This window comes from Daldinia caldariorum (genome assembly GCF_022478825.1).
Source record: "Daldinia caldariorum strain CBS 122874 unplaced genomic scaffold F4812scaffold_2, whole genome shotgun sequence".
Taxonomy (NCBI): Eukaryota; Fungi; Ascomycota; class Sordariomycetes; order Xylariales; family Hypoxylaceae; genus Daldinia; species Daldinia caldariorum.
This window is the reverse complement of record NW_025953038.1, coordinates 1611906-1633594: the sequence shown is the minus strand read 5'-3', so window position 1 is coordinate 1633594 and position 21689 is coordinate 1611906. Positions and strand designations below refer to the sequence as shown.

The 21689-nt window shown below is 49.3% G+C and overlaps 8 protein-coding genes across 8 annotated transcripts; 5 read left to right on the top strand and 3 right to left on the bottom strand.

The window, feature by feature from the left end:
* Positions 1–23: 23 nt before the first annotated feature.
* Positions 24–4642, top strand: F4812DRAFT_414191 (Adaptor protein complex AP-2 alpha subunit). The gene is made up of 7 exons (XM_047932865.1): positions 24–824; positions 894–907; positions 997–1040; positions 1097–1386; positions 1448–1782; positions 1841–3801; positions 3855–4642. The coding sequence occupies exons 1-7, from the start codon at positions 673–675 to the stop codon at positions 4017–4019; spliced, it is 2961 nt and encodes a 986-aa protein (XP_047793794.1). The 5' UTR covers positions 24–672; the 3' UTR covers positions 4020–4642.
* A 234-nt stretch (positions 4643–4876) lies between these two features.
* On the top strand, positions 4877–6229 carry F4812DRAFT_467538 (uncharacterized protein; the record flags this gene model as incomplete). Its single annotated transcript, XM_047938671.1, has 4 exons — positions 4877–5183; positions 5328–5417; positions 5512–5700; positions 5781–6229. 4 exons carry the CDS (start codon positions 4877–4879, stop codon positions 6227–6229), a joined length of 1035 nt encoding a protein of 344 aa, XP_047793793.1.
* Positions 6230–7785: 1556 nt separating this feature from the next.
* On the top strand, positions 7786–9430 carry F4812DRAFT_414187 (glycosyltransferase family 8 protein). The gene is made up of 2 exons (XM_047932864.1): positions 7786–8293; positions 8435–9430. The coding sequence occupies exons 1-2, from the start codon at positions 7937–7939 to the stop codon at positions 9077–9079; spliced, it is 1002 nt and encodes a 333-aa protein (XP_047793792.1). The 5' UTR covers positions 7786–7936; the 3' UTR covers positions 9080–9430.
* F4812DRAFT_414185 (uncharacterized protein) lies at positions 9431–11241 on the bottom strand. The gene is made up of 3 exons (XM_047932863.1): positions 10986–11241; positions 10570–10744; positions 9431–10198 (listed from the first exon to the last, which is right to left on the bottom strand). Exons 1-3 carry the CDS (start codon positions 11088–11090, stop codon positions 9630–9632), a joined length of 849 nt encoding a protein of 282 aa, XP_047793791.1. The 5' UTR covers positions 11091–11241; the 3' UTR covers positions 9431–9629.
* A 334-nt stretch (positions 11242–11575) lies between these two features.
* F4812DRAFT_414183 (uncharacterized protein) lies at positions 11576–13176 on the top strand. The gene has a single exon (XM_047932862.1). The coding sequence runs from the start codon at positions 11773–11775 to the stop codon at positions 12946–12948; it is 1176 nt and encodes a 391-aa protein (XP_047793790.1). The 5' UTR covers positions 11576–11772; the 3' UTR covers positions 12949–13176.
* Positions 13177–13383: 207 nt separating this feature from the next.
* On the top strand, positions 13384–16288 carry F4812DRAFT_414181 (Scd6-like Sm domain-containing protein). The gene is made up of 4 exons (XM_047932861.1): positions 13384–13707; positions 13812–13847; positions 13907–14150; positions 14394–16288. The coding sequence occupies exons 1-4, from the start codon at positions 13691–13693 to the stop codon at positions 15738–15740; spliced, it is 1644 nt and encodes a 547-aa protein (XP_047793789.1). The 5' UTR covers positions 13384–13690; the 3' UTR covers positions 15741–16288.
* On the bottom strand, positions 16217–18072 carry F4812DRAFT_414175 (carbon-nitrogen hydrolase). The gene is made up of 4 exons (XM_047932860.1): positions 17834–18072; positions 17611–17703; positions 16495–17441; positions 16217–16384 (listed from the first exon to the last, which is right to left on the bottom strand). The coding sequence occupies exons 1-4, from the start codon at positions 17843–17845 to the stop codon at positions 16363–16365; spliced, it is 1074 nt and encodes a 357-aa protein (XP_047793788.1). The 5' UTR covers positions 17846–18072; the 3' UTR covers positions 16217–16362.
* Positions 18073–18261: 189 nt separating this feature from the next.
* On the bottom strand, positions 18262–21372 carry F4812DRAFT_414173 (uncharacterized protein). The gene is made up of 2 exons (XM_047932859.1): positions 19687–21372; positions 18262–19628 (listed from the first exon to the last, which is right to left on the bottom strand). The coding sequence occupies exons 1-2, from the start codon at positions 20978–20980 to the stop codon at positions 18961–18963; spliced, it is 1962 nt and encodes a 653-aa protein (XP_047793787.1). The 5' UTR covers positions 20981–21372; the 3' UTR covers positions 18262–18960.
* Between the last annotated feature and the right edge of the window lie 317 nt (positions 21373–21689).

The window sequence follows — 21689 nt, the reverse complement described above, 5'->3', positions numbered from 1 at the left end:
GTAAGAAGGTTCAATTCGTCCCAACTACATACATGTACAATCGTATGCCCCACAAACGGTGACATTGCACAACAGGGTAATCACGCTAATCGCTAATCAGCTAATAGATTTGGCTGCAACTGGATTTATTAACATAGAAGGTGCGGTGCAGCGAAGTGCAGCTAATAAAAGTACAGCTAAAAAAGTATTGTACAGCTAAAATACAGGTAGTGCAGGTGCTCTCTTCTTTCGTTGCTCCGGGTTTAATAAGACGCCAAAGGGTTGCAGCTGTCAATTCCATTCACAGATTTGTTCCATACTTTGTCCCTGAACCCAGACACGAAGTCCAACTCGTCTAGATAATTATTGTCAACTCTCTTACCGACCGACTCTCGGACTTCGACACGACCCATAACTTGTTTCCGCGTCGCCTGTCTAATCCAACCCCCCCTGTCCTCCCGCTTGCCTTGGTCACACTTGACCATGTTCATAGACTGACCTGGTCTATCATGAGAGCCGCATTTTCGAGCGTGCTTCCTCTCGGCATTGGACGACCCTAAGCACTTGGATCCGACTCCTTCTTTTTTTTTTTTATAAATTGATTTCGCGTGTCGGCGTTGCTTACACAGGCGGATGCGACGGAGATAACGGGTGTTGTATAATAATAGGGGGAATTGTTGTTGCGACTACACGATGGCTTCCTCTGCAACTGTCGGCTTTCTCGGCCGGTCGAGCAGCAGTAACTCCAACATGCGTGGTCTTGTGCAGTTCATCGCGGATCTGAGAAACGCGAGAGCTAGAGATTTGGAGGAGAAGAGGATTAATAAGGAGTTAGCCAATATTCGGTTCGTGGAAACAGACCTTGCAATTGCCATTGAGGAAACCCATACTAACCTATAGTTCTTTCGTTACAGACAGAAGTTTAAGGGTATGCTATGCTTCAACCTATGCCGAACATGAACGCTTCGCGCGACGCTGAAATCTCAATATTGGGACTCCCGAACTGATGGAATATAGATGGTAATCTGAGCGGCTACCACAAGAAGAAATACGTTTGCAAAGTACGATAAGACCACTTTCCACGCGAAACACGAACCGATCTGACGTTGGGCAATAGTTGTTGTATATTTACATCCTAGGTTGGAATGTCGACTTCGGACATCTCGAGGCTGTCAACCTGATTTCAGCGAGCAAGTACTCCGAGAAGCAAATCGGGTATTTAGCCATGACGCTCTTCCTGCACGAGAAGCACGAATTGTTACACCTAGTTGTGAACAGCATACGGAAGGACCTCCTCGATCACAACGAGCTCTTCAACTGCTTGGCCTTACACGCGATCGCGAATGTAGGTGGTCGTGAGATGGGAGAGGCTTTGAGTCCGGAGGTTCACAGACTTTTGATTTCGCCGTATGTCATACACAGCGCGTCCCTTACTGGAGCTTGCTGTGAGATCTAACAGGAAATACAGGACTTCAAAGGCGTTCGTGAAGAAGAAGGCTGCCCTTACCCTCCTCCGACTATATCGCAAGCACCCGGATATTATCCAACCGCAATGGGCAGAACGAATAATTTCTTTGATGGATGACCTCGACCTCGGAGTTGCGCTCTCAGTTACATCACTCGTCATGGCTGTCGCGCAGGATAACGCAGAGCAGTATAAGGGTGCCTATGTTAAAGCTGCATCACGGCTGAAGCGGATATTGATCGACGGGGATTATACCGCTGACTACCTGTACTACAAAGTTCCCTGCCCTTGGATACAGGTTAAACTGCTTCGGTTACTTCAATATTTCCCGCCCTCAGGTACGGATTAGTCTCATTACGGAGGACTTTTTGATATGGTAACTAACAAACTAAATAGAGGATAGCCATGTACGAGAAATGATTCGGGAGTCACTGCAGAAGATTCTGAATTTGGCAATGGAGACGAATAAGAACGTCCAACAAAACAATGCTCAGAACGCTGTGTTATTCGAAGCCATTAACCTTATCATCCATCTAGACACGGAGCATGCGTTAATGAAGCAGATCTCTACTCGCCTAGGCCGTTTTATTACGTCTAGAGAGACAAATGTGCGGTATCTGGGACTGGAAGCTATGACGCACTTGGCCGCTCGAGCTGAGAATCTTGATCCTATCAAACAGCACCAAGAAGTGATCCTCGGATCCCTCAAGGACCGCGATATCAGCGTTCGCAGAAAAGGTCTCGATTTGCTATATAGTATGTGCGATTCGACCAATTCTGTGCCGATAGTATCGGAACTATTGCACTATTTGCAGAATGCCGACTTCGCGATCCGAGAAGAGATGGCTCTGAAGATTGCAATCTTGACAGAGAAATACGCCACAGATATCCAATGGTACATTAACGTCTCGCTCCGTCTGGTGGCTATTGCAGGTGATCATCTCAGTGACGAGGTCTGGCAGCGAGTGATTCAGATTGTAACGAACAACGAGGAGCTGCAGGTGTATGCGGCACACAATACATTACAGCACGTCAAGCAAGACCATTGCCACGAGACACTAGTAAAAATTGGTGCTTATATCCTCGGTGAATTTGGTCACTTAATCGCGGAAGAGCCTGGCTGCAGTCCCATTGAGCAATTTATGGCATTGTCAAGGAAACTGCCTGCCTGTTCGTCGAGTACCCGCGCTATGATTCTCTCTTCTTTTATCAAATTTGTCAATTTGTTCCCTGAGATCAAGCCGCAGCTCCTGAACGTTTTTGAGTTGTATAGCCACACATTAGACCCGGAGTTGCAGCAGCGAGCCTTTGAATATTTGACACTTGCAAGTCTCCCGACGGACGATTTGCTTCGAACGGTCTGCGATGAGATGCCCCCTTTCCCCGAGCGACAATCTGCGCTACTGTCAAGACTTCACCAGAAGCACGCTGGCACCAGCGACAAACGGACTTGGGTGGTTGGCGGCAAGGATGCGAACAGCGATGCTACTGAGTTGAGCATGGCCAAGAACCCCGGTCTTAGAAGAACCTTCAGTTCCAACGGCCCTGTTAATGGTACCGGCTCAGCGAATGGCTCAGCGAACGGTGCCAACGGCCATTCCAACGATCTTGCCGGCCTCGACATGAACGCGGGCCCTGTTCCCGAGAAGCTGCTTAAGGTGCCAAACTTGGCCAGTGCCGCGCATTTGTCGCCAGGCTGGGAGTCGGGGTATAATAAGTTGCTACTTAAAGCTGACGGTGTGCTCTTTGAAGACGGACAGCTTCAAGTTGGCGTCCGCTCTGAATATAGGGGGCAGATGGCATGTCTTATATTATACTTCACAAACAAGACTCCGGCTACTGTGAGTTCATTCACGACAACACTAGACTTGGACGAGAGCGAAAAAGAGAATCTATCATGGGACGTTAAGTCCATGCCTGAGAGTTCCATTATGCAAGGCGCCCAGTCACGGTTGATCATCATGTTCGAGGCGAAGAAAGTGTTCACGAAGAGCCCTACTATTAGGATAAGTTATCTCGCGGGAGCGCTACAAGCCCTCACATTGATGCTTCCTCTCACGGCTCATAAATTTATGGATCCAGCAGACCTTACAGCAGATGACTTCTTTAAGAGATGGAAGCAAATCGGTGGTCCACCCCGCGAGGCCCAGCAGATTATTGGTCTTGCTCCGGGCAAATCCAAGTCGCGAGAAATAACGGAAGACTTCATTCGGAAGACCATACAAGGGTTCCGTTGGGGCATACTTAACGGTGTTGATCCGAATAGCAAGAACTTTGTAGGAGCCAGCGTGCTCCACACCTCTGAGGGGGGCAAGTTTGGCTGTCTAATGAGACTGGAGCCAAACTATGCTTCACAGGTAAACCAGTTTTAAAACCTCAGGTATAATAACAGTAGGCTAACAATCGATAGATGGTCCGACTTACGATCCGCGCTACGGATGAAGGTGTACCTCCCGTACTCCTGAAATTGATGGAGGAGAGGATATCAGCGGGAGTTTCCACGATGCCAGAGTTCCGCCAGGGGCCAACCCGTCAAGAGATATCGGATACATTTGCTAATGTAATGGTTCAGTAAGCTACTACTGGTAAGAGAGAGGAAGGAAGAAGAAAAGAGGAGAAATGAGAAGAGAGTGGTAATTATCTGAAAGGGGACTCCAGAGGCGGAGGTATGATACCGTTGGGAAACCAACTCAAGTACCTGTTATATGGTTTTGTGCATTTGCAGCCCGAGCGGGAAAAAAAAGGAGTTCGTAGGTAACACATGATCTTATATGTATCAAGCAAAGACGGCTGTGTTACTAGAAGTAAACGAATTGTCCCCTTATATGATGACGGATAACCTTTGTACGTAGGAAGTTGTTGTGTTATTATTATTCGTTTGTGAGCGAAGAAAAAGTCAGAAGATTAGACCATTTTAGTCTCTATTGTATCTCATGCTCACACAGTTGCTTATTTGCAGTGGAGAAGGAGGGTGTTGCTCATTATCTCTTCTTGCTTCTTTGGCACCATACGTCTCAGTCGTCCTTGGCTTGAGGGGTCCATAGGGATCGTGACTGCGTTTATGGTGGATACATGTACTATAGTTTCCACGGCCTCAGGTAGTCCCCCTATCGTCCTCGACGATGATCCGCTTAGTAACCTTGTGTACCTACCAACATAATTAGATAGAGCAATGCTCCTGCCTTTTTCTTCCTTTCATCAAATTGGAATTTATTTTGGTCCCCATTCTCATCACGTAGAAGACCAAAGTGGAGGACCAAGGCCTCTTTGATTTACCTACTTACTTCGCCGCTCCTACTCCTCGGGATACCCTCCGTGACACTCATATACTTACTCAAGCACGCGCTCATATATTCTCTCATGATTCCTACCCTTCTTCCTAGGCTACTCCCCTCGCATCTCATCTTCATCGTCATCGTCATCATCGCAGCCATGGCAGTAGAAAAAGACAGCCTTGAGATCACCCAGCTCCCACCGGTTGCGGGGCCGGAACTGAACAACTTACACGATGTCCAGGCTACGAAAGGACAATCCACCCCCGAGTCTGACAATTCAATTATCCTAGGTCGACAGGTCCTCTTACGACATCAGCAAGTACTGCTAGCGCCCATCACCCCAATTCCAACACCGACTATAGTTGCCATAGCTCAGTCGAACGAGAAGACCCAGGTGAACGGACGCTCACCAGTCGGGGGCAAGATGTCCATGAAGATGGAGCGGATGCGAGATGTGTTGACGGGTATGTTTAATCTCTTTCATTCCTTTATTTTTTTTATCTTTTATATATTTCTTTTCCAGAGCAACTATAATGAGATGGCAGCAAAGAGAGGAAATACAGATATAGAAAATAAAATGATGCTAACATTTTGTTCCCAACCGTCAGATCTCAAACGCAGAGTTACACCGCAGCAGTACCCTCACGCATGGCTACTGTTTCTGGCCATCATTACCATCGCAGCTGGCGCTATCATCGGTAAGTTTGAAGTTTCACCTACTCTTCATACTTATGAGTAGTCGTTGGACAAACCTAATAGGGTTGGGCTAATGAATAGTCGTTCTGCGTATAGCCGGATGGTGCGGCCTCGCCTTTGAGACAATGCATCGCGTGGAACTCATGGGCACTTCGAGCGCTGCTACTACTTCTACTGGACCGCCAGCGCAGCGAAACGTGGAGGTCTCTGGAGGATTCGATGTTGCAGAGGATGGCCTGCTGGGGCTCGATTCCGCAGCGCTCGGCACGGGGACGGCTATGGGAGGTATGTTTGATTCTGTTTCCGAAGCAAAACATGAGAATGCTTCTGGTTGCATCTGGGCTTTTGGGTTAACGAGTCCTTAGATATGACTCCATCAGGAGCAAACGGACGAGACGCTGTATCGGGTCATCTTATAGACTTGACTTCTACCGACGGACTGACAGCAGAAACAGTGGTGGCGAGAGATCTCGTCACCACGATCTATGTTACCGTCACAGCTCCCCCTGAGACGACATCTTCGGCTTCTACCTCCTTCTCGAGCGAGAGCAAGGGCACGAGCGCAAATGCAATCCCGACCCACGGTACAACTTCCATGATTTCCATGACTACGGCACCCAAATCTACTCCGTCGGTGAACACTGCGTCTACGAGCACAGTGGAGCCGCAGATATACTGCCCTCATTCCGAACGACCTCTGATCTGGACGCCTTGCGTCGACCACCCGACTTCGGCTGCGTCCCATGGGGTTGCGAATCCCTTTACGATTGCACGTCGTGCTCTGGTAACCTTGTGGAAGGCTGTAGCAGGCTGAAAGGATATCTCTGGAAATGGGTCGAAGAATGGTGCCACATACTTATTTTCCCTTGAACAATAGGACAGTATATATGAAAATCCGAAGCGTTGTCCGGTGTGGTTGATCATGAAAAAGGGGGAGCAAAGGGATATCCGGTCTAGCAGGAGGCCGTAGTGACATCCGATGCGTAGATTTCTCATGCTTCTGTCTCGTCGATTACTAGCAGATGAGAATCGGATTGGATGCCGCTCTATAACGAGGTCTGGTTATCGATTTTATTATTCCGTCTCTGCGCATAGGTTTGCATTGCTAGGTGCGGCGAGAGCGAGACTCTAATACAATGAATGCTGTTAATTAATGAGTGTGTGTGTATAGACTTGACGTTTGGTTTTTGAAGAAAAGTGACTGAAAAAAAGAAAAAAAATTAAGAAGAAGCTTATTAGCCAAATTAATTGTTCATAGTTTATGTTAGTTGACATGCTACGTCGTCGATGAATATCGTCATCTTCATTAACTCCGGGCCTTTGAAACCCATATACTAGGTAGGTAATAGTTAGCTCTACCAGTCTGCCAGTATACCTTTCTCGAACCTAGTAAGAGCCCGTGTAATAGGAATACTACTATACAACCGCCAATGTTCTCCAACTGTGATGGAGAGAAAAGAGATAGAGAGATGCCGTGTTGGTACGTACTACCAACCTATGCGGATCATTATGCATACATAATGTATGCACCCTAAGATCCGACCTACCAATCGATGGTGTTGCCGCATTTCTTTTTTCTGGTTTCGGTGTTATGCTAGGACGGTACTTATCACCCGTCGGTGCCGGTCTTCCCGCTGGCTATTATAATTTTGAGTGTACCTGAATCACTGTAGGTTTTTACTTGTGAGATACCTATTTGAGTCTCCGGCTTCTTAGCTATACTAGTGAAAAGGTTATGGAATTATTCGTACGAGGTTTTGTGTAAAATATACCGACTTATATAATGCTGCTTATCTTAGGTACTCAAGTAGGTATAGATATACACTCCGGATATCATATAAGCAGCTTCGGACCAATGCGGGGTCTCAGTGCCACCACGCCCTTCCACAACTTTTACTCTATAGGTCTAGGTATGTACCTGGCTCTTCGATGGCGTCAGAGGCTAAGGTGAAGCTAAGTACCCAAAGTAAGTACATTCCAGGCTTAGCTTTATGCAGGTAGGGACGGCAAGGGGCAATTGTTACAATAGTTCTTACCTTCCTACATGGTAACTTTTTATCGCCGAAGTTTGTCCACTATTCTAGGTACTGTTCCTTTTTTTTTCTTGGTAGAAGAATTTAGAGGCACCTAATGCTCGGTATTATATTAATAATCTTTCCCCCTTCTTCCCGTTATCTCACGCATGTATCAGATATTAGATACTATGCCTTATGGAGCTAAGCTATATGCCGCGCGCGATTTGCGTCCGAGTCCGTCTGTGGGATGTACCTTAAGGTAACCTAACCATAAGGTGAGAGAGATACGAGGTGGGATATGATATAAAATCGATATACCTTTTTTCTTTTTTCCCCCTCCATCCTTTTGCTTTCGTTACCTAGGTACTTACCTACCTAACCTATCTGTGCTCCCCGTTCCCCTCTTCCGCGTTTCGTCTCGTCTCCTTCCTTTCCCTTCCCTCCCCTCTACTCTTCCCATACCTATCAGGTCATAGACAAGAAAGAGAGACAGTAGATAGAATACAATGGCGAGCAACGGCGCTACAAACGGCCATAATGGCGTTAAGAACGGTATCAAGAACGGAGAAGGCGAAAACAACTGGTACGATCCGACCAAAATCTGGACGACGCTTCTGACGAATCGAGCCTACTTCGGTGGTCTTCTGGTCCTTAACCATTCCTTGCGCCGGCATCGCAGCAAGTACCGCCTCGTCGTCATGGTCACCCGCGCTGTCGAAGAGGACACCGAGTATATGGAAGCTTTTGCCGCCGCTGATATCCCTACCATCGTCGTAGATAAGATTGAGCCGGCACCCCGCGACGGAAAGATCAATAAGGGGACCTGGGAGAAGCTGGCTCCGTGGTCGTTTACGCAGTACGAGGTAATTACTCATCACTTTACATATTTCCTAAATATACATACAAATATATTTACCTATATATATACGCCTCTCTATAATACAATACCTTAGGGTTATATGTGAGCAGAGAGCTAACGAGAATTGTTTGCTTTTGCGTAACAGCGTGTCGTCCTTCTCGATAGCGACCAGGTTATTCTGCAGAATATCGACGACATGATGGAGGTTGACATTCCCGAAGGCTGGATCGCGAGCACCCACGCGTGCACCTGCAACCCGCGCAAGCTGCCGCACTACAGCAAGGAATGGGTCCCGGAAAACTGTGCCTTCACGGCCGCGGACCAGGAGACGGGCCAGCCGGCACCTATCACGCCCAAGAGTCACAACAACCACCACCTGCTCAACAGCGGCACCGTCATCCTGCAGCCGTCCAAGGCGCAGTTCGACGAGCTGATCCACGCCATGAACACCCACCCCGACGTGCCCAACATGATCTTCTTCGACCAGGACCTGCTGGCCATCGTCTACCGCGGCCGCTGGAAGCCCCTGCCCTACCACTACAACGCCCTGAAGCCTATGCGCTCCTGCCACAGCGGCCTCTGGCGCGACGAGCACGTGAAGATTCTGCACTATATCCTCAACAAGCCCTGGAAGAGCCGCAGCTACGACGCCAACGACGTAATCGAGTCGACGCATAAGCTCTGGTGGGACGAGTTCGCGCTAGTGGAGAAGGAGTGGACGGAGAGCGCGGATGAGCGGAAGAAGGAGTTGTGGAGGAATGTGGTTGTGCCTGTTGTTGCGCAGGAATGATTCCCCCCTTTTTTTTCTAAGGTGAATGTTTTAAGAACTTACGTTTGAATTTAGGGGAAGGAGAAGGAGAGCAATATGCGTTAGGGGGTAGAAGAAAGAGAGAGAGAGAGTCTATATGTATACCATTGGGTTTTATTAGGGAGCATTGGTAGAGAGTCCGGATATCCAGCTTTGGATTTGAGCTTTGTACGCGCGCGAGATGGGCATGGAGTAGAGGGGTCCAACGTGGGAATGAATAAATAGATAGCGAGCGAGCGAATAAGCAAGCGAGCAAGCAGACGGATTAAACCATTACGAGCATTTAATGAGGATCTATGACGAATGATCATTATGGATGTTTTCAGTTTGGTACTTTATGCTTGGTAATACGTTGTTTAATTCTCAGTGTGTTTTATGGTCTAAGTCTCTATCAGTCCTAGGCAATGCAAATGCTTTCCCCTGGATATCCCCCCGTGGTAGGCCTATGGGTATACACACCCACTAAGGCTCCTCTCCTAACCATCTTCACCGCTATGCTACGTATGGTAAGGTACATGTGCAAAACAAAGTGTTAGACCTTAATCTTGGCCTCGCTCTTGGGCCCCCTGGCGCCGAACAAGGTGCTCCCGACGCGCACCTCGCTGCTGCCGGCGACGATGGCGCCCTCGAAGTCCTCGCTCATGCCCATACTGAGCTCGAGCGTCTCGGGGTCCAGCCCCAGCTCGGCGGCGACGAGGTCCCGCTGCTGGCGCAGGCAGGCGAAGTCCTCGTTCACGGGGGCGTCGGGGTCGGCGGGGTCGGCGGGGGTGGTAGCGGTGGCCATGCTCCGCGCGATGGCGCCGATGGTCATGAGCCCCAGCAGGTGCAGGTTCGGCAGGGCGCGGACGGCGCGGCACAGGGCTACGGTGGAGGGGCCCGGCGCGCAGCCGGATTTCGTGGGCTCGCCCGAGGTGTTGACTTGGACGTGGACGTTGATCTTGCCGGGTACGGGAACGGGTGGGGAGTCGGGAGAGAAAGAAGACGAAGAGGGATTGGAGAGAAATTCCCCGCGGTATTTGTCGAGGAGTTGGGCTTTCTTCTCGCTGTCGATGCTCGATACGCAGAAGAGGTTGGGGATTTTGGCGAGGGATTTGCAGTGCCCTAGATGCTTGTTAGGATTGGGGGTATCGTAGAGAAGGAAGGAAAGAAGGAAGGAAGGAAAGAAGGAAGGAAGGAAAGAAGGAAGGAAGGAAAGAAGGAAGGAAGGAAAGAAGGAAGGAAGGAAAGAAGGAAGGAGAGAGGGAGGTGATGGTTATTAGGTCTCGCTGAGGAATAGGGGGTGGTGGTGTTTTCAGGGTACGACTTCTTATACTGGGGGGTTTCTCATAATTCTGCAACAACTTCTCACCACCCAGTCTCATCTTCTTATTGTTATAATATTGTCCATTCTATATATATAGTCGTCTCTTTATTTTTAAATTGGGGGGGATACGAAGTAGTAAGTGAAATAGGTATGAGAATGAATCCCTTACCAGACTGTAGGCCGCCGATGAAATGCCACTGTATATTGCGTGGCAACAGCTCGGCCTTCTGGCTCAGCTCTTGGGCATAGTTCTCGCCGAAGTGAAGCTGCGGCGGCGAGGCCTGCTGCACCAACGCGAGGATGTCGTTGGCTGGCTTCAGCTTTGAGACGGCAACTAGGCGGACCTGGAACGAAGGGTGTTAGTTGATCTTAGTTATCTACCTAGATAGGTACCTGGAATAGAGAGTCAAGCGACTCATAGAGCGGTTAAAGCGGTGTAGGATATCATATGAGCCATTCATACGAGAATCGAAACAAGCGCAAATAGGATAAGATAATAATAAAAAAATGAGTGCATTCCAATATGTTTGGTACCCCTGAGTAGGTAAAGCTATCGAAGGTTTGTATATGGTATATATGACTTACATCCCGGCCCTTAGCTACGGCGGCGATTCGCTCTCGCACGGTTTTGATCTGCGAAACTAGAGCAGCGGCTCTCTGCGGGTCGATTATCATCTCGGTATCCGTCATTGTAGAGCCATAAGCCTACCTAAGGTACTTTTACGAGTTTTATTGTAGCCAATGAATATTTAAGAATCGGAGGAACGTGATGTCGAGAGTTGAGCACGCAACTTACAAGTTACATGTATCTCTTTTATAAGAGTCATGCACATGCACATCGGGTTGGCTTACATTAAAAGGAAAAAATAACTACTATCACAAATAAAACAATAAGACACAGATACAGTGTGCACACTGTCTAATATACATAAAGGTAGCTTTGATCTGTACCTAGAGAACTAACCGAACCAAGTGAGAAGACCCCATATTTACTCCAAATAAGAAAAACAAATCATTTTATTTGCTGAAGTATGGTAACTTTTATGAAGATCGGGTATGCATAGCATGCAAGAACTAGAGATTCGGTTCCATCTGATAGGAGGATTTCCACGCACATGGCCACCGGGAATGACGTTACGTAGTCTGTGGTACGATATCGATAAGAAATATAGGCGGCTAGATATCGATAAGATAACGCTCCCATAATTTTGAAGGTTAAGTCATAATGAAGCTTCTGGGAGTTATACAATATTAGGTACATTTAACATTAACCTTACAAGTTCGCAATTCCTTTATTTACCTGTATTTTTTAATACCTTTAGCTACTCAAGCAAAGAAATCCCAGGGCTAAACGCGTCCCTGTATTCTTCCGATGGCGGATCCCTTACTGACGTCGCTCTGCACCATTTGCCACGTACAAGCCCCGAAATACAAATGTCCTCGATGTGGAACTCGCACATGTTCCTTACCCTGTGTGAAGAAACATAAGAATTGGTCATCATGTAATGGCGAGCGCGATCCCACCGTATATATGCCGCGAGAGAAGCTGAAGACGGATGCCGGTATCGACCACGACTACAACTTCTTAACCAAAATCGAAAGATCCGTCGAACGAGTCGAGAAGATACTAAAAGAGGAAAAGGACATATTGCCGCAAGAGGACACCACATCGCGACCGCCACCGAACAAGAGAGCGCGTCTTCACAAGGGCCAAAGTCGCGGAAGAGTTACATTCGAACAGAGTTCGCGGAGATGGGACAAAAGTTCAATGCAGCGAATGCGTCACCTGGGCATCCACGTTACGTCTCTTCCTTACGGCATGACTCGGGCAAAGGAAAATAAAACAAGTTGGAATAAGCGCACGAGGACTATGAATTGGCAGGTCGAATGGCTCGAGTGGAAATCTGTCGACCCCGTCGAGGGAACACCCAACGCGGAACCTTCGAGGATTTTGCATAAGATATTGGACGAAGTTCCTCTCTACATTGGTTTCGCGGAGGGACTAGAATACCACCGCCAGCGCCAGCTTAGTAACCAAGAACGTACGCAGGAAAAGAAACAGAAGTCACTAGAGGATAAGAAGATAATTACCGGAGGAGGCCAAGAGATAGCCACGACGGCATGGTGTGATGGGGGTTATATTATGCAAGACTCGAAAACAGCCACATGGGACGTTGTAATTTCAGGGTCGCGTACGATGGAGGGAACGAAGGACAAATACCGCTTCTTCTACCTGAAGCCAAGGACTCCTTCTAGAGAAGCGCAGAAACTTATACCGCTGCGACCGAGCGATAACTTGGCTACCATTCTACCTGGGCTCGACATTGTTGAGTTCCCTACTATATGCGTATTACCAGGTGATTCCTCGGCTGTCCCCGAAGGATATGTCGTCGAGAATAGGCCTGGGAAATCTAGGAAACGCCAGGGGTCTGCTTTGGTTGGATACTTGAGTGAAGAAGAGGGAGAGGCTACGGATGGACAATTGGATGAGCAGGACGATGATACCACGAGTAGTTCGGGGTCGGACTCTTCCGACATGTCAGAGTAATTTTATTAATAATTCTGAATAATAGTTTGTTTAACGGGAATATCTTCTGATATTGTTAATTGAAATAAATAAATACCTGTGACTGGCTCGAGTTTGCTTCCTAATACTGCAACCAATCTATTCAATATTGGCGCATTTCAAGTGCTCAGCAGTTCAATATTGTTGTTGGATTCATAAAGTGCGTGGCAGAGTAGATATTTCCACACACGTAATATTTGTATGGAATACATGTATTGAATCGAAAAATAGCACAACACTGTTCGTTTACTGGGCAAGGCCCACTAGTATCTGCCTAGAACATTGAAGCAAGGCATTTTAGTTCTGATGAGTAAGCAAATCTTTGGAGTTACGTATAGGTACATCCATGGATGTTTCTGAGATTGCGCACGGACTATGTGGGTGTGGCTTTACCAGTGAATGCACCTGCCATTGAATTGGACAGCAGCTAAAAGATTCGGAACGAAAGAAAAAAAAAGGAAAAAAACCTTACAGCCTCCTTTTAACGGGGGCTGGTGCTAACGGTGCGGTTCGTTGAAATTTTAATTCTTCGCACCGGGAAATTCAGCCTTCTCTCTCTTCTTTTTCAACCCTATCACATCCCCCAAAACCTCCACCTTCAACAGCAAATTGCATTTTTTTTCTACTTCGTAATTTTTCAACGTCGTCACAGTAATTTATTTCTACTATCTTCGTTGCATTTAACCTTCCTCCTCCTGCGCGGATCGCGCACACCTCTTCCATAATGTCAGAATTTCTTGGGTACGTATCCTTATTACTATACTCCATCGCTGTACAATGAATGTATTGCTGCGGTGGGATCTCAAATTGTGTTATGTCGGTCCGCTAACCGAATGCAAACGCAGCTCTCGCATATCCCTCATCTCGAAGAGTGATATCCGGTAAACCTCCCCCCAAAGTCATCGGTGCTGCATTGGAGCCCCGCCTCTAATTTTAATAGCTATTCGGGTGTATTGCACGAGATCAATTCAGAAGAGTCGACTGTCTCTCTAGAAAATGTCAAGTCGTTCGGTACCGAGGGCCGCAAGGGTAACCCAGAAGAAGAAATAGCACCTTCTGACCAAGTCTACGAGTACATCGTCTTTCGCGGTAGTGACGTGAAAGACTTGCGTATCGAGCAAGCTCCTGCTCCTCCCAAGGAGAACCAACCTCCCAAGGTTCCAGATGATCCCGCCATCGTTGGAGTAAGCTACCCCTTCCCATTTGATTTCTATGTATCATACCGTATCGTATCATATTCATTGCTATGACGAAACATTTCGGATGTAAAATTTTACTCGTCTGAAAAGCGCAAAAACCCCTTGTTGATATTTCCGTTGCCTTCCTTCTGAGCTACCATGGAATGATACTTTTTTTTTTCTTTTTTTACAAAATATGGAGACGTTTTGCAATTCAATTTTAATGCTAACTACTACTCTCCACTATAGGCTCGTACTCGCCCTGCGGGCGGCATCCCCCCTGGTCCAGGAGCTACAGGCTACGGCCAAAGTCCGTATCAACCCAATCCGTTCTACCCTCCGCCTCCCGGACAATGGGGACGTGGCGGCCCTGCTCCCGGCCCAGCTCAAGGCTTCCATGGAATGCCCTACCCGCCCCCTCCCGGCTGGTTTCCTCCCGGTCAAGGTTTTCCGGCTGGTGGACCTGGAGGCCCTGGTCCGTGGAATAGCTTTGGATATCCACCTGGACCTGGACCTCAGGGACCTCAAGGACCTCCCGGCGTACCTGGCCAAGGAATGAGAGGAACACCCCAGCAAGATAATAACAAGCCTGCTCCTATTGGTGCTGGCGTTGATAAACAAAGACTGGTTGGTAACCCCGCGGTTGAATTACCTACGGAACCTAAGTCACTTGGACAGCAACCTATCCAGCCTGCGTCGACTAGCGCAGCCCCAACCCCGCCGGTTGAATCGAAACCTACCGCAGCGGAAGTCAAAGCTACTGCTGAATCTCTAGCAACGACGAACCCCCCTGCGGCCAATGTCGCCGAGAAGAAGGCCGTTCCAACCGGCCCTAAGAACAACCGAGTCCTCCCTGCTGTACCCATTCAGGCTGCAGTCACTCCGAAAACACCTCAAGTTACTGCTGCCGCTTCTGTAGTTAAGCCTGTGGGCGGGTCAGCCGCTACTCAGGCCGCGCTCAAAGATGCGACTCAAGCTGCGAAAGAAGCAGTTGCTGTCGCAATGGCGAAACTTAACAACTCTGCCGCTACTGAATCTCCCGCGCAGAATGGCAGCGCAATGGACAACTTGACTAAGAAGGTCAACGAGATGAGAATTAATGCCACGAGACCCTCAACAAATGGCAGGGGACGCGGCCGAGGTGGTCGTTCCGGCGGACCAAGCAAGGTCAATGTTCCGGACTCGGACTTTGATTTCGAAGCAGGCAACGCAAAGTTCAACAAGCAAGATCTCGTGAAGGAGGCTATCGCGGGCTCGCCTCTCACAGAGGTTATTCATAATGCTCCGGCCCCAGAGCAAGCGCAGACCGATGATTCTGCACCTCCTGTTGCCTACAACAAGACTAAGTCGTTTTTCGACAACATCTCCAGCGAGGCTAAGGATCGTGCCGAAAACGGTGGCCAAAAGCCTGGCGGACGAGAGTGGCGCGGCGAGGAGCAGCGAAAGAACATGGAGACATTTGGCCAGGGCAGCGTCGATGGCGGCTACCGCGGTGGTTACCGCGGCCGTGGCCGTGGTGGACGTGGTGGCCCTCGCGGTCGTGGATTTGCCCCTCGAGGAAGAGGCAACACATACCGCCAACCAACAGCTCAATGATTGACATCGGCCCGTGCATCGCATGCGTCGTATAGTCGACAAGTCGTCTTTACATTCGTGACTTCCTACTCGTACCTTCAAAGGCAACATCATTTAGCAGTGTATTAATACGGCAGTTGCATGATATGGTTTTTCTTTTTCCACGCGCAGGAACTAGGTGGATAATGATGCGGTTTTGCCATGCTCCAGAGCTCGATAGGCTTGATTTTAGTGTTGAGGCTCTTAGCAACGGCGTAAGGGTGGGTTGACAAGGGCAGGTATAATTCTTGCATTCGCATCATGAGCATGATCATACGATTTTACGTTCGAGACGAAAAATGGGGGGACTTGCAGTTTCGGCTCGAGCGCAGGAAAAGGCTTCTTACAGAAAGGAAGCGTCGATACATACAAATGACTCTTGACGTGGGTACCATCACTTCTGATGTAGAGGGTACTCAGGAAAAGACGAAAACGGATGCAATAGCGGGCTTGGTGTCTGTAGGTGGCTTTGGCTTTTTGAGTCGGTACATAAGCTGAGTTACACTGGTTAATACAAAACCATCAAGTCACTCGTTTCTCTCTATTCATGCGGTGATTTGTGATTTAACGTAGTAGTAATAGATGTGCTATAACGTCTACATTCCTAGATTTCCGGATAAATGTCGCTAAAAGATAGTAATTAGTAAGTGAAACAAGGTAAGTAGACACCATGTTGATTCGTAAAGTGTAATAATAAAGGGGGGTGAGAGAAGAGAAAAAATTGAAGATAACATACGTCCTTCTTACAAGCGGCATCTGCCGGCGCACCTTTTCCCACAGGCCCAAGTCGACGTCGACGATGCCGAGCTCGCCGACGGCGCCGTCCTCAACTTCGTAGCCGCCGTCCGGTTCCTTCTCGCGAACACCCTTGAGCGCCAGGACGACGCGGCCCCAAGGGTCGACGACCATGCTCCGGCCGTAGCTGACGCGGGAGGATGAGGAGGAGCCCGGGTTATGCAGGCCGACCTGGGCGGCGGCGACGACCCAGGACTGGGTCTCGACGGCGCGGGCGCGGAGGAGGACCTCCCAGTGGGCGCGGCCGGTGGGCACGGTGAAGGCGCTTGGGTAGAGGAGGACTTGGGCGGGGGGGAAGGGTTTTTTGGAGCTGGTGGGGGAGGAGGGGGAAGGGAAAGAAGAGGAAGAAGGGGAAGGGGAAGAGACGCCGACGGTGAGGTGGAGAGCCGGCTCGGGAAATCGCAGGTCGAAACAGATCAGGCTGCCCAGCCGGCCGACGGGGGAGTCGAAGGGGGGAGCGAAGCGCGACCCGGCCTGGGTGCTGGCGGACTCGCGGAGGGCGGCGTCGGGGTAGTCGAAGAGGTGGAGCTTGTCGTAGGAGGCGTCGGGGTGGAGGGAGCCGTCGTCGCGGATGTAGATGGAGCGGTTGTAGAGTTTGGTGATGGATGTTCCGGGGCTAGCGGAGCTGGGGTCTTGGTCTTGGTCTTCTGAGGGGGTGGTGGGTAAGACGGGGTTGCTGATGGTGGCGGCGGCGGTGGGGGTGGAAGAAGAAGAAACGGGTTTCACGGTTACGGGCACGTGGATGCCGACGTGCACGGCGAGACGGTGCTGCGCGGCGGCGGAGCGGAGGCCGGAGACGAACGGGGAGGTGTGGATGGGTTGGGCGAGGAAGAGGGATTCTTGCGCGGAGGTGCCAATGTAGTCGGATGCTTCCGGGAGGAAGAGGATCTAAGGTCGTTGGTTAGTTGGTGATGGGCCTCCCTAAGATCGCTTTGTCTATAGCTTCGCCCCCGAATCCTCATCTCATAAGAACAACGAACTGGCGTATGACTAGATGCCAATCTTCCAAGTATTCAGAGTAGGAAGTAAAGACTCGGACTCGTAGCCCCGTACATACTTTCGCTCCAGCAGCCGCAGCTTGGCCCACGAGCTTGACGCACTGCTCGAGGTTATGCGCCATCGAGTTGGACGAGCATATTTGCCCTATCGCCTGTATGTATCTCAGTCAGTTAGCCATGTAATTATTATTATTATCTCAAAGCACTTCTCTGCCTCAACTACTTCTTATAAAACAAGCAACCATATAAATAAAAACAAAAGGAGAAATCTTCAAATCTCACCGCCTTAGCCATCTCGGCCGTTCTATCTTGTATGTCTAATATCTTCAATAGGTTGTAGCAGTTTACTCTTCGTATCGTAGAACGTCACACGTAAAATCCTCGCGACGAATCTATAAATAAACCCTTAAAAGGAAAGTAAAATAACTAAAAAATAAAATAAAATCCTCCCATCAGACACGTGAGCTAAACCGACTCCTTCTCTTATTATTTTCTTTTTCTAATTCTATAGAAAAAAGGTGAATATCGGAAAAAAGACTGGGTCAAGCCATTCGGAGCTTTCTTGACGTGATGTCAAATAAATCGGAGACCTGTCAGGGCCATACATTCCCCACTTCCGCCCGACATCTCGCAATAGGAGACCGAAGCCGAACTGAACATTAGTCTAACACCATATCGATAGGATAGTCGAACCCGTAAGCGATCAAGTACTACTAGAATCGTATATTTACTAACTTAGATAATTAAGGTATAATATATATATACCTTCTATGAAATGCAAATCACAGCACCGGAATCTTCGGAATTCATCGATATATGCGCTCGCGCGTATTTCACTTGGCCATTCTCGCTAACCATCTAAGCTAGATATCTACGCGGCCCGATCAGACGACCGAGTCAGCTATCCACATCCATAGACGCCCTGGTATAGACTTTCGATCGGCCAGTCGGTCTCTTGCTTACTAGGGTAGGCAAAAACGTAAAATTAAGCCCAGGGGGCTCTCTCCATCTCATGTGGCATCAACACCAACACACAGTCAAGGTCGTTCCTTTTCGAACCTCTCTCCCCCCCTCATCTTCCTCTCGAGATGGTCTGTTCTTTCCCTCGTCCACCGAAGAGTAAAGGCGGAGGCGGTCCAAAACAAAATCAGAAAATGCAAAAGCCAACCATACCCCCCCTTGTTATGCCCCTCTGATGCCAACGCCTGGCTGTGAAAAGTAGAAATATGTATACCAATACAACGCGTAGTGTCTAGAGGGTATAATCCCCCCCGGCCGGAAAGTAAACTTAATCCCCGTTTTATCTCATTACTCGCCAGCTTTTGTTTAGGTTGGGGCTCATTTCGAAAGACCCCCGTGTTGGTTTTATACTATCGATTCCTTAGAGCCCTGATGCCGACCACCTATCATCACGACGTATTCTCCACCGTACCCTTTGCGGACCTGTCCAGAATGTCGTACGCCTGCTGCAGAGCCTTGGAGTCGAAGCCGCGTTCTTCTATAACCACGACCCAATCACGAAGCTGAATATTTTTCCCCTTATCAGAATCCTCACGGAATTGCCCAAGATGCGTAACGCCCGCCTTTGTAAGAGGTCCCCGAGGAGCCTTGCTACTAGGTGCGGCTGTGGAACTTGGCGTACCAGGTGCACCCGTAGTTTGAGGACGAGGACTGCTCATGCCGCTACCGGGGCCTCCCGAGCTTGTCATCCACGAGTATTTCTTCTTCTTGCCACCCGCAAACAAACCTAACGTTTGGTTGACAGTCGTACTGCTCGCCTCCGCCAGTTTCGCTGCCTTCTTACTCTCCTTCTTCGTCGGAGCTTTCGACTCAGCCGCTTCCGGGGCTATAGATCCAGGAGTCCCCGGTGCCACGGACCCAGCTCGTGATGTGCTACCGATGGCCTCCTTGTCTTTGTCGGTACCCTTTTCCATGCGCTTCAGCCGCTTTCTAAGACGAGCCTCTTCGGCGTCGCGCGCATCCTTCACGGTTCCCATCATAGCTTCTACCATGGGATTGGTGGGAGAGGCTTCAGAGACCGGTGTTGGTAATCCATTACTGAGCTCATCTGCCGAACCTATAAATCACAGTTAGCTATACGACACAAGAAAACTTTATGGTTGAAAGGTCCATACGTTTGAGTGGGTTTGTGCGGGGGCTAACCGCGCTCTCCACACCCGTCCGCGGGCCCTCACCAGGGGTTCCGTTCGCGTTGGGCGACGGTATGGCAGCTGCATCAAGCCATTCAGAAGGCACTGCACCATGCGAAGTCTTCTGTCGCGTAGTGGCCACCCTATTGGCATCACTAAGCAGTTCTCTCAAGTGTTGCTTCGTACTTATCGACAGCAGCGCGATTTGGTCAACGAGAAAGGCATCGTGAGGGATAAATGAGCCAAGAGTCTGCACCACTGTACCGTCCGGAGATTGCTGGTACATAACCTTGATCTCCGGCTTAGCGCCTCCGGGGCTTGCCATTTTCCCCATATATCGGCCCCCCTCAGGCTTCAGGTCCAAATTCAAGCTGAGACCGTACTTAGAAGCCGTGTCCTGCATTCGCTTGTGTACCACGCCTGGTTCTAACAGGTAGCTGGCTATTTCCTGAGCTCTAGTCCGGGCTAGCCGTGCTGCTGCTTCGTTCCAGGCTCTATCTGCACTCTCCACAGCAAGCTCCTCCTGAGTTTTTGCATTGGTAGACTGGGCAGGCTGATTGGCAGGCCCAGCTCCATATAAAGCCTCGGATCCTCCAGGCGGATAGTTAGGGAATCCACGAGACTCTAGGTTATTTAAGTACTCTGCCTCCTCTTCTAGATCGATACCGGTGCCTACAAGCATATCATCTACGTCGTATGTTACGTCTGCCTTGGTCGATGTAGGTTTGGGCCCTTGTCTCGTCGCATCGTTGGACGAGAAAGACCCGGCCGGGTTGATAGTTGGTGGTCCCATGCTGGTGGTAACTGAGGGTGCCGAGGAATTGAATGAGGTATTCGTGGGCACCGGCGCGAGCTTCGCGTTGGAGTAAGGAGCGTGACTGGCGCTGAGAGTCTGCGGTTGAGGCGATGCTAAAGGTGGCGTTGGTACGGCTGTTGGCATGGTAAGTGTCATACCAACTGATGTAGATCGACCATTCGGTTGCTGGTAAGGTGTGTTGTAAGCTGTCGTTGTTGTTGCAGTTGCAGTTGCAGCAGGACCTTGACCTTGGTTGATGTTATGGTTGGGAGCAGGAACAGGTGAGGGTAAGGTCATCGGTGTAGCTGCTGGAGTAGTAGCTCTGGGACTTGCGGCATAATTCAGATACGGTGAGCCCGGGTTCGACGGGGGCCCGGGAGATAATCTCGCTCGTTTATTGGGAGGAAGTTGATAACTTTGATTCGGAGAATGCTGTTGGGGAGAAAACTGCCTCGGTGGCATCGTTGGTTGTGGGTGCGACATGACGGCGGTTTTATCGAAGTCGAAAAGATTGCGCGCGGATTATTAGAAGACAACTTAATCAATTATAATATGAAGAAGAGTCTCCGGTTGAAATCAATCAATTTGCAGTAAGTATCAACCCTTCTTCTTCTTCAACACGCTCTCTGAACCTTGACAGGCACAGAGCCTGTCACAATCAAGCGGCCGACACCCATCCGACGGTGTAAAAGGTAAGGTATAAAGATATGTATTTAAAAGGCGATGCGAAGGCGACAAATGCGACGTCGACTAAGATCGAAACCAATGAGAGAGACGAGTAGCGCGTCGGGGGGTGGCGTTTGGTTGGCGATGGGATAGTGATGTTTGGGGATGGGAAGAGGAGGCGATCTTAGGTTAAGGTAGGTAGACTGGTAGACTGGTAGACTTCAGCAACATAAGAAAAAGCTTCTGCTTGCCCATTGGCTTGCCCATTGGAAAGATTTCGCGTAGTACCAACGCACGGTCCCCACAGGTTCTGAATTAACTGGATCCATCGAAGCAGTAAGTTACCTAGGTACTTGGGTACGTGTCGTTGTATTGTACCTAAGGCATGCATGTACCTAGGTAGTAGGCACTTACCTTAGGTACCTCCTAATGGCTAAACCTGCCTAAAGTACTTACTACCTAACCTAGGTCTTAGGAGGTACCTAGGTGCTAATTTCCCTTCCAATGTATGCTGAATCGGATCAAT

Bases quoted from the DNA above. Each gene is read 5' to 3' on its own strand.
- F4812DRAFT_414191 (XM_047932865.1), top strand. From the start codon at position 673: ATGGCTTCCTCTGCAACTGTCGGCTTTCTCGGCCGGTCGAGCAGCAGT. The intron at 1,783-1,840 runs GTACGGATTAGT...CAAACTAAATAG, and splicing joins TCAATATTTCCCGCCCTCAG to AGGATAGCCATGTACGAGAA. The intron at 3,802-3,854 runs GTAAACCAGTTT...AACAATCGATAG, and splicing joins AGCCAAACTATGCTTCACAG to ATGGTCCGACTTACGATCCG.
- F4812DRAFT_414187 (XM_047932864.1), top strand. From the start codon at position 7,937: ATGGCGAGCAACGGCGCTACAAACGGCCATAATGGCGTTAAGAACGGT. The intron at 8,294-8,434 runs GTAATTACTCAT...TTTGCGTAACAG, and splicing joins GGTCGTTTACGCAGTACGAG to CGTGTCGTCCTTCTCGATAG.
- F4812DRAFT_414185 (XM_047932863.1), bottom strand. From the start codon at position 11,090: ATGACGGATACCGAGATGATAATCGACCCGCAGAGAGCCGCTGCTCTA. The intron at 10,745-10,985 runs GTAAGTCATATA...CCTTCGTTCCAG, and splicing joins CCGTAGCTAAGGGCCGGGAT to GTCCGCCTAGTTGCCGTCTC. The intron at 10,199-10,569 runs GTAAGGGATTCA...ACAAGCATCTAG, and splicing joins CATCGGCGGCCTACAGTCTG to GGCACTGCAAATCCCTCGCC.
- F4812DRAFT_414183 (XM_047932862.1), top strand. From the start codon at position 11,773: ATGGCGGATCCCTTACTGACGTCGCTCTGCACCATTTGCCACGTACAA.
- F4812DRAFT_414181 (XM_047932861.1), top strand. The intron at 13,848-13,906 runs GTAAACCTCCCC...TAATTTTAATAG, and splicing joins ATCTCGAAGAGTGATATCCG to CTATTCGGGTGTATTGCACG. The intron at 14,151-14,393 runs GTAAGCTACCCC...TCTCCACTATAG, and splicing joins ATGATCCCGCCATCGTTGGA to GCTCGTACTCGCCCTGCGGG.
- F4812DRAFT_414175 (XM_047932860.1), bottom strand. The intron at 17,442-17,610 runs GTATGTACGGGG...CAACGACCTTAG, and splicing joins CTGCGGCTGCTGGAGCGAAA to ATCCTCTTCCTCCCGGAAGC. The intron at 16,385-16,494 runs GTATGTTATCTT...ACTATCTTTTAG, and splicing joins ATGCCGCTTGTAAGAAGGAC to CGACATTTATCCGGAAATCT.
- F4812DRAFT_414173 (XM_047932859.1), bottom strand. From the start codon at position 20,980: ATGTCGCACCCACAACCAACGATGCCACCGAGGCAGTTTTCTCCCCAA. The intron at 19,629-19,686 runs GTATGGACCTTT...TGTGATTTATAG, and splicing joins CCGCACAAACCCACTCAAAC to GTTCGGCAGATGAGCTCAGT.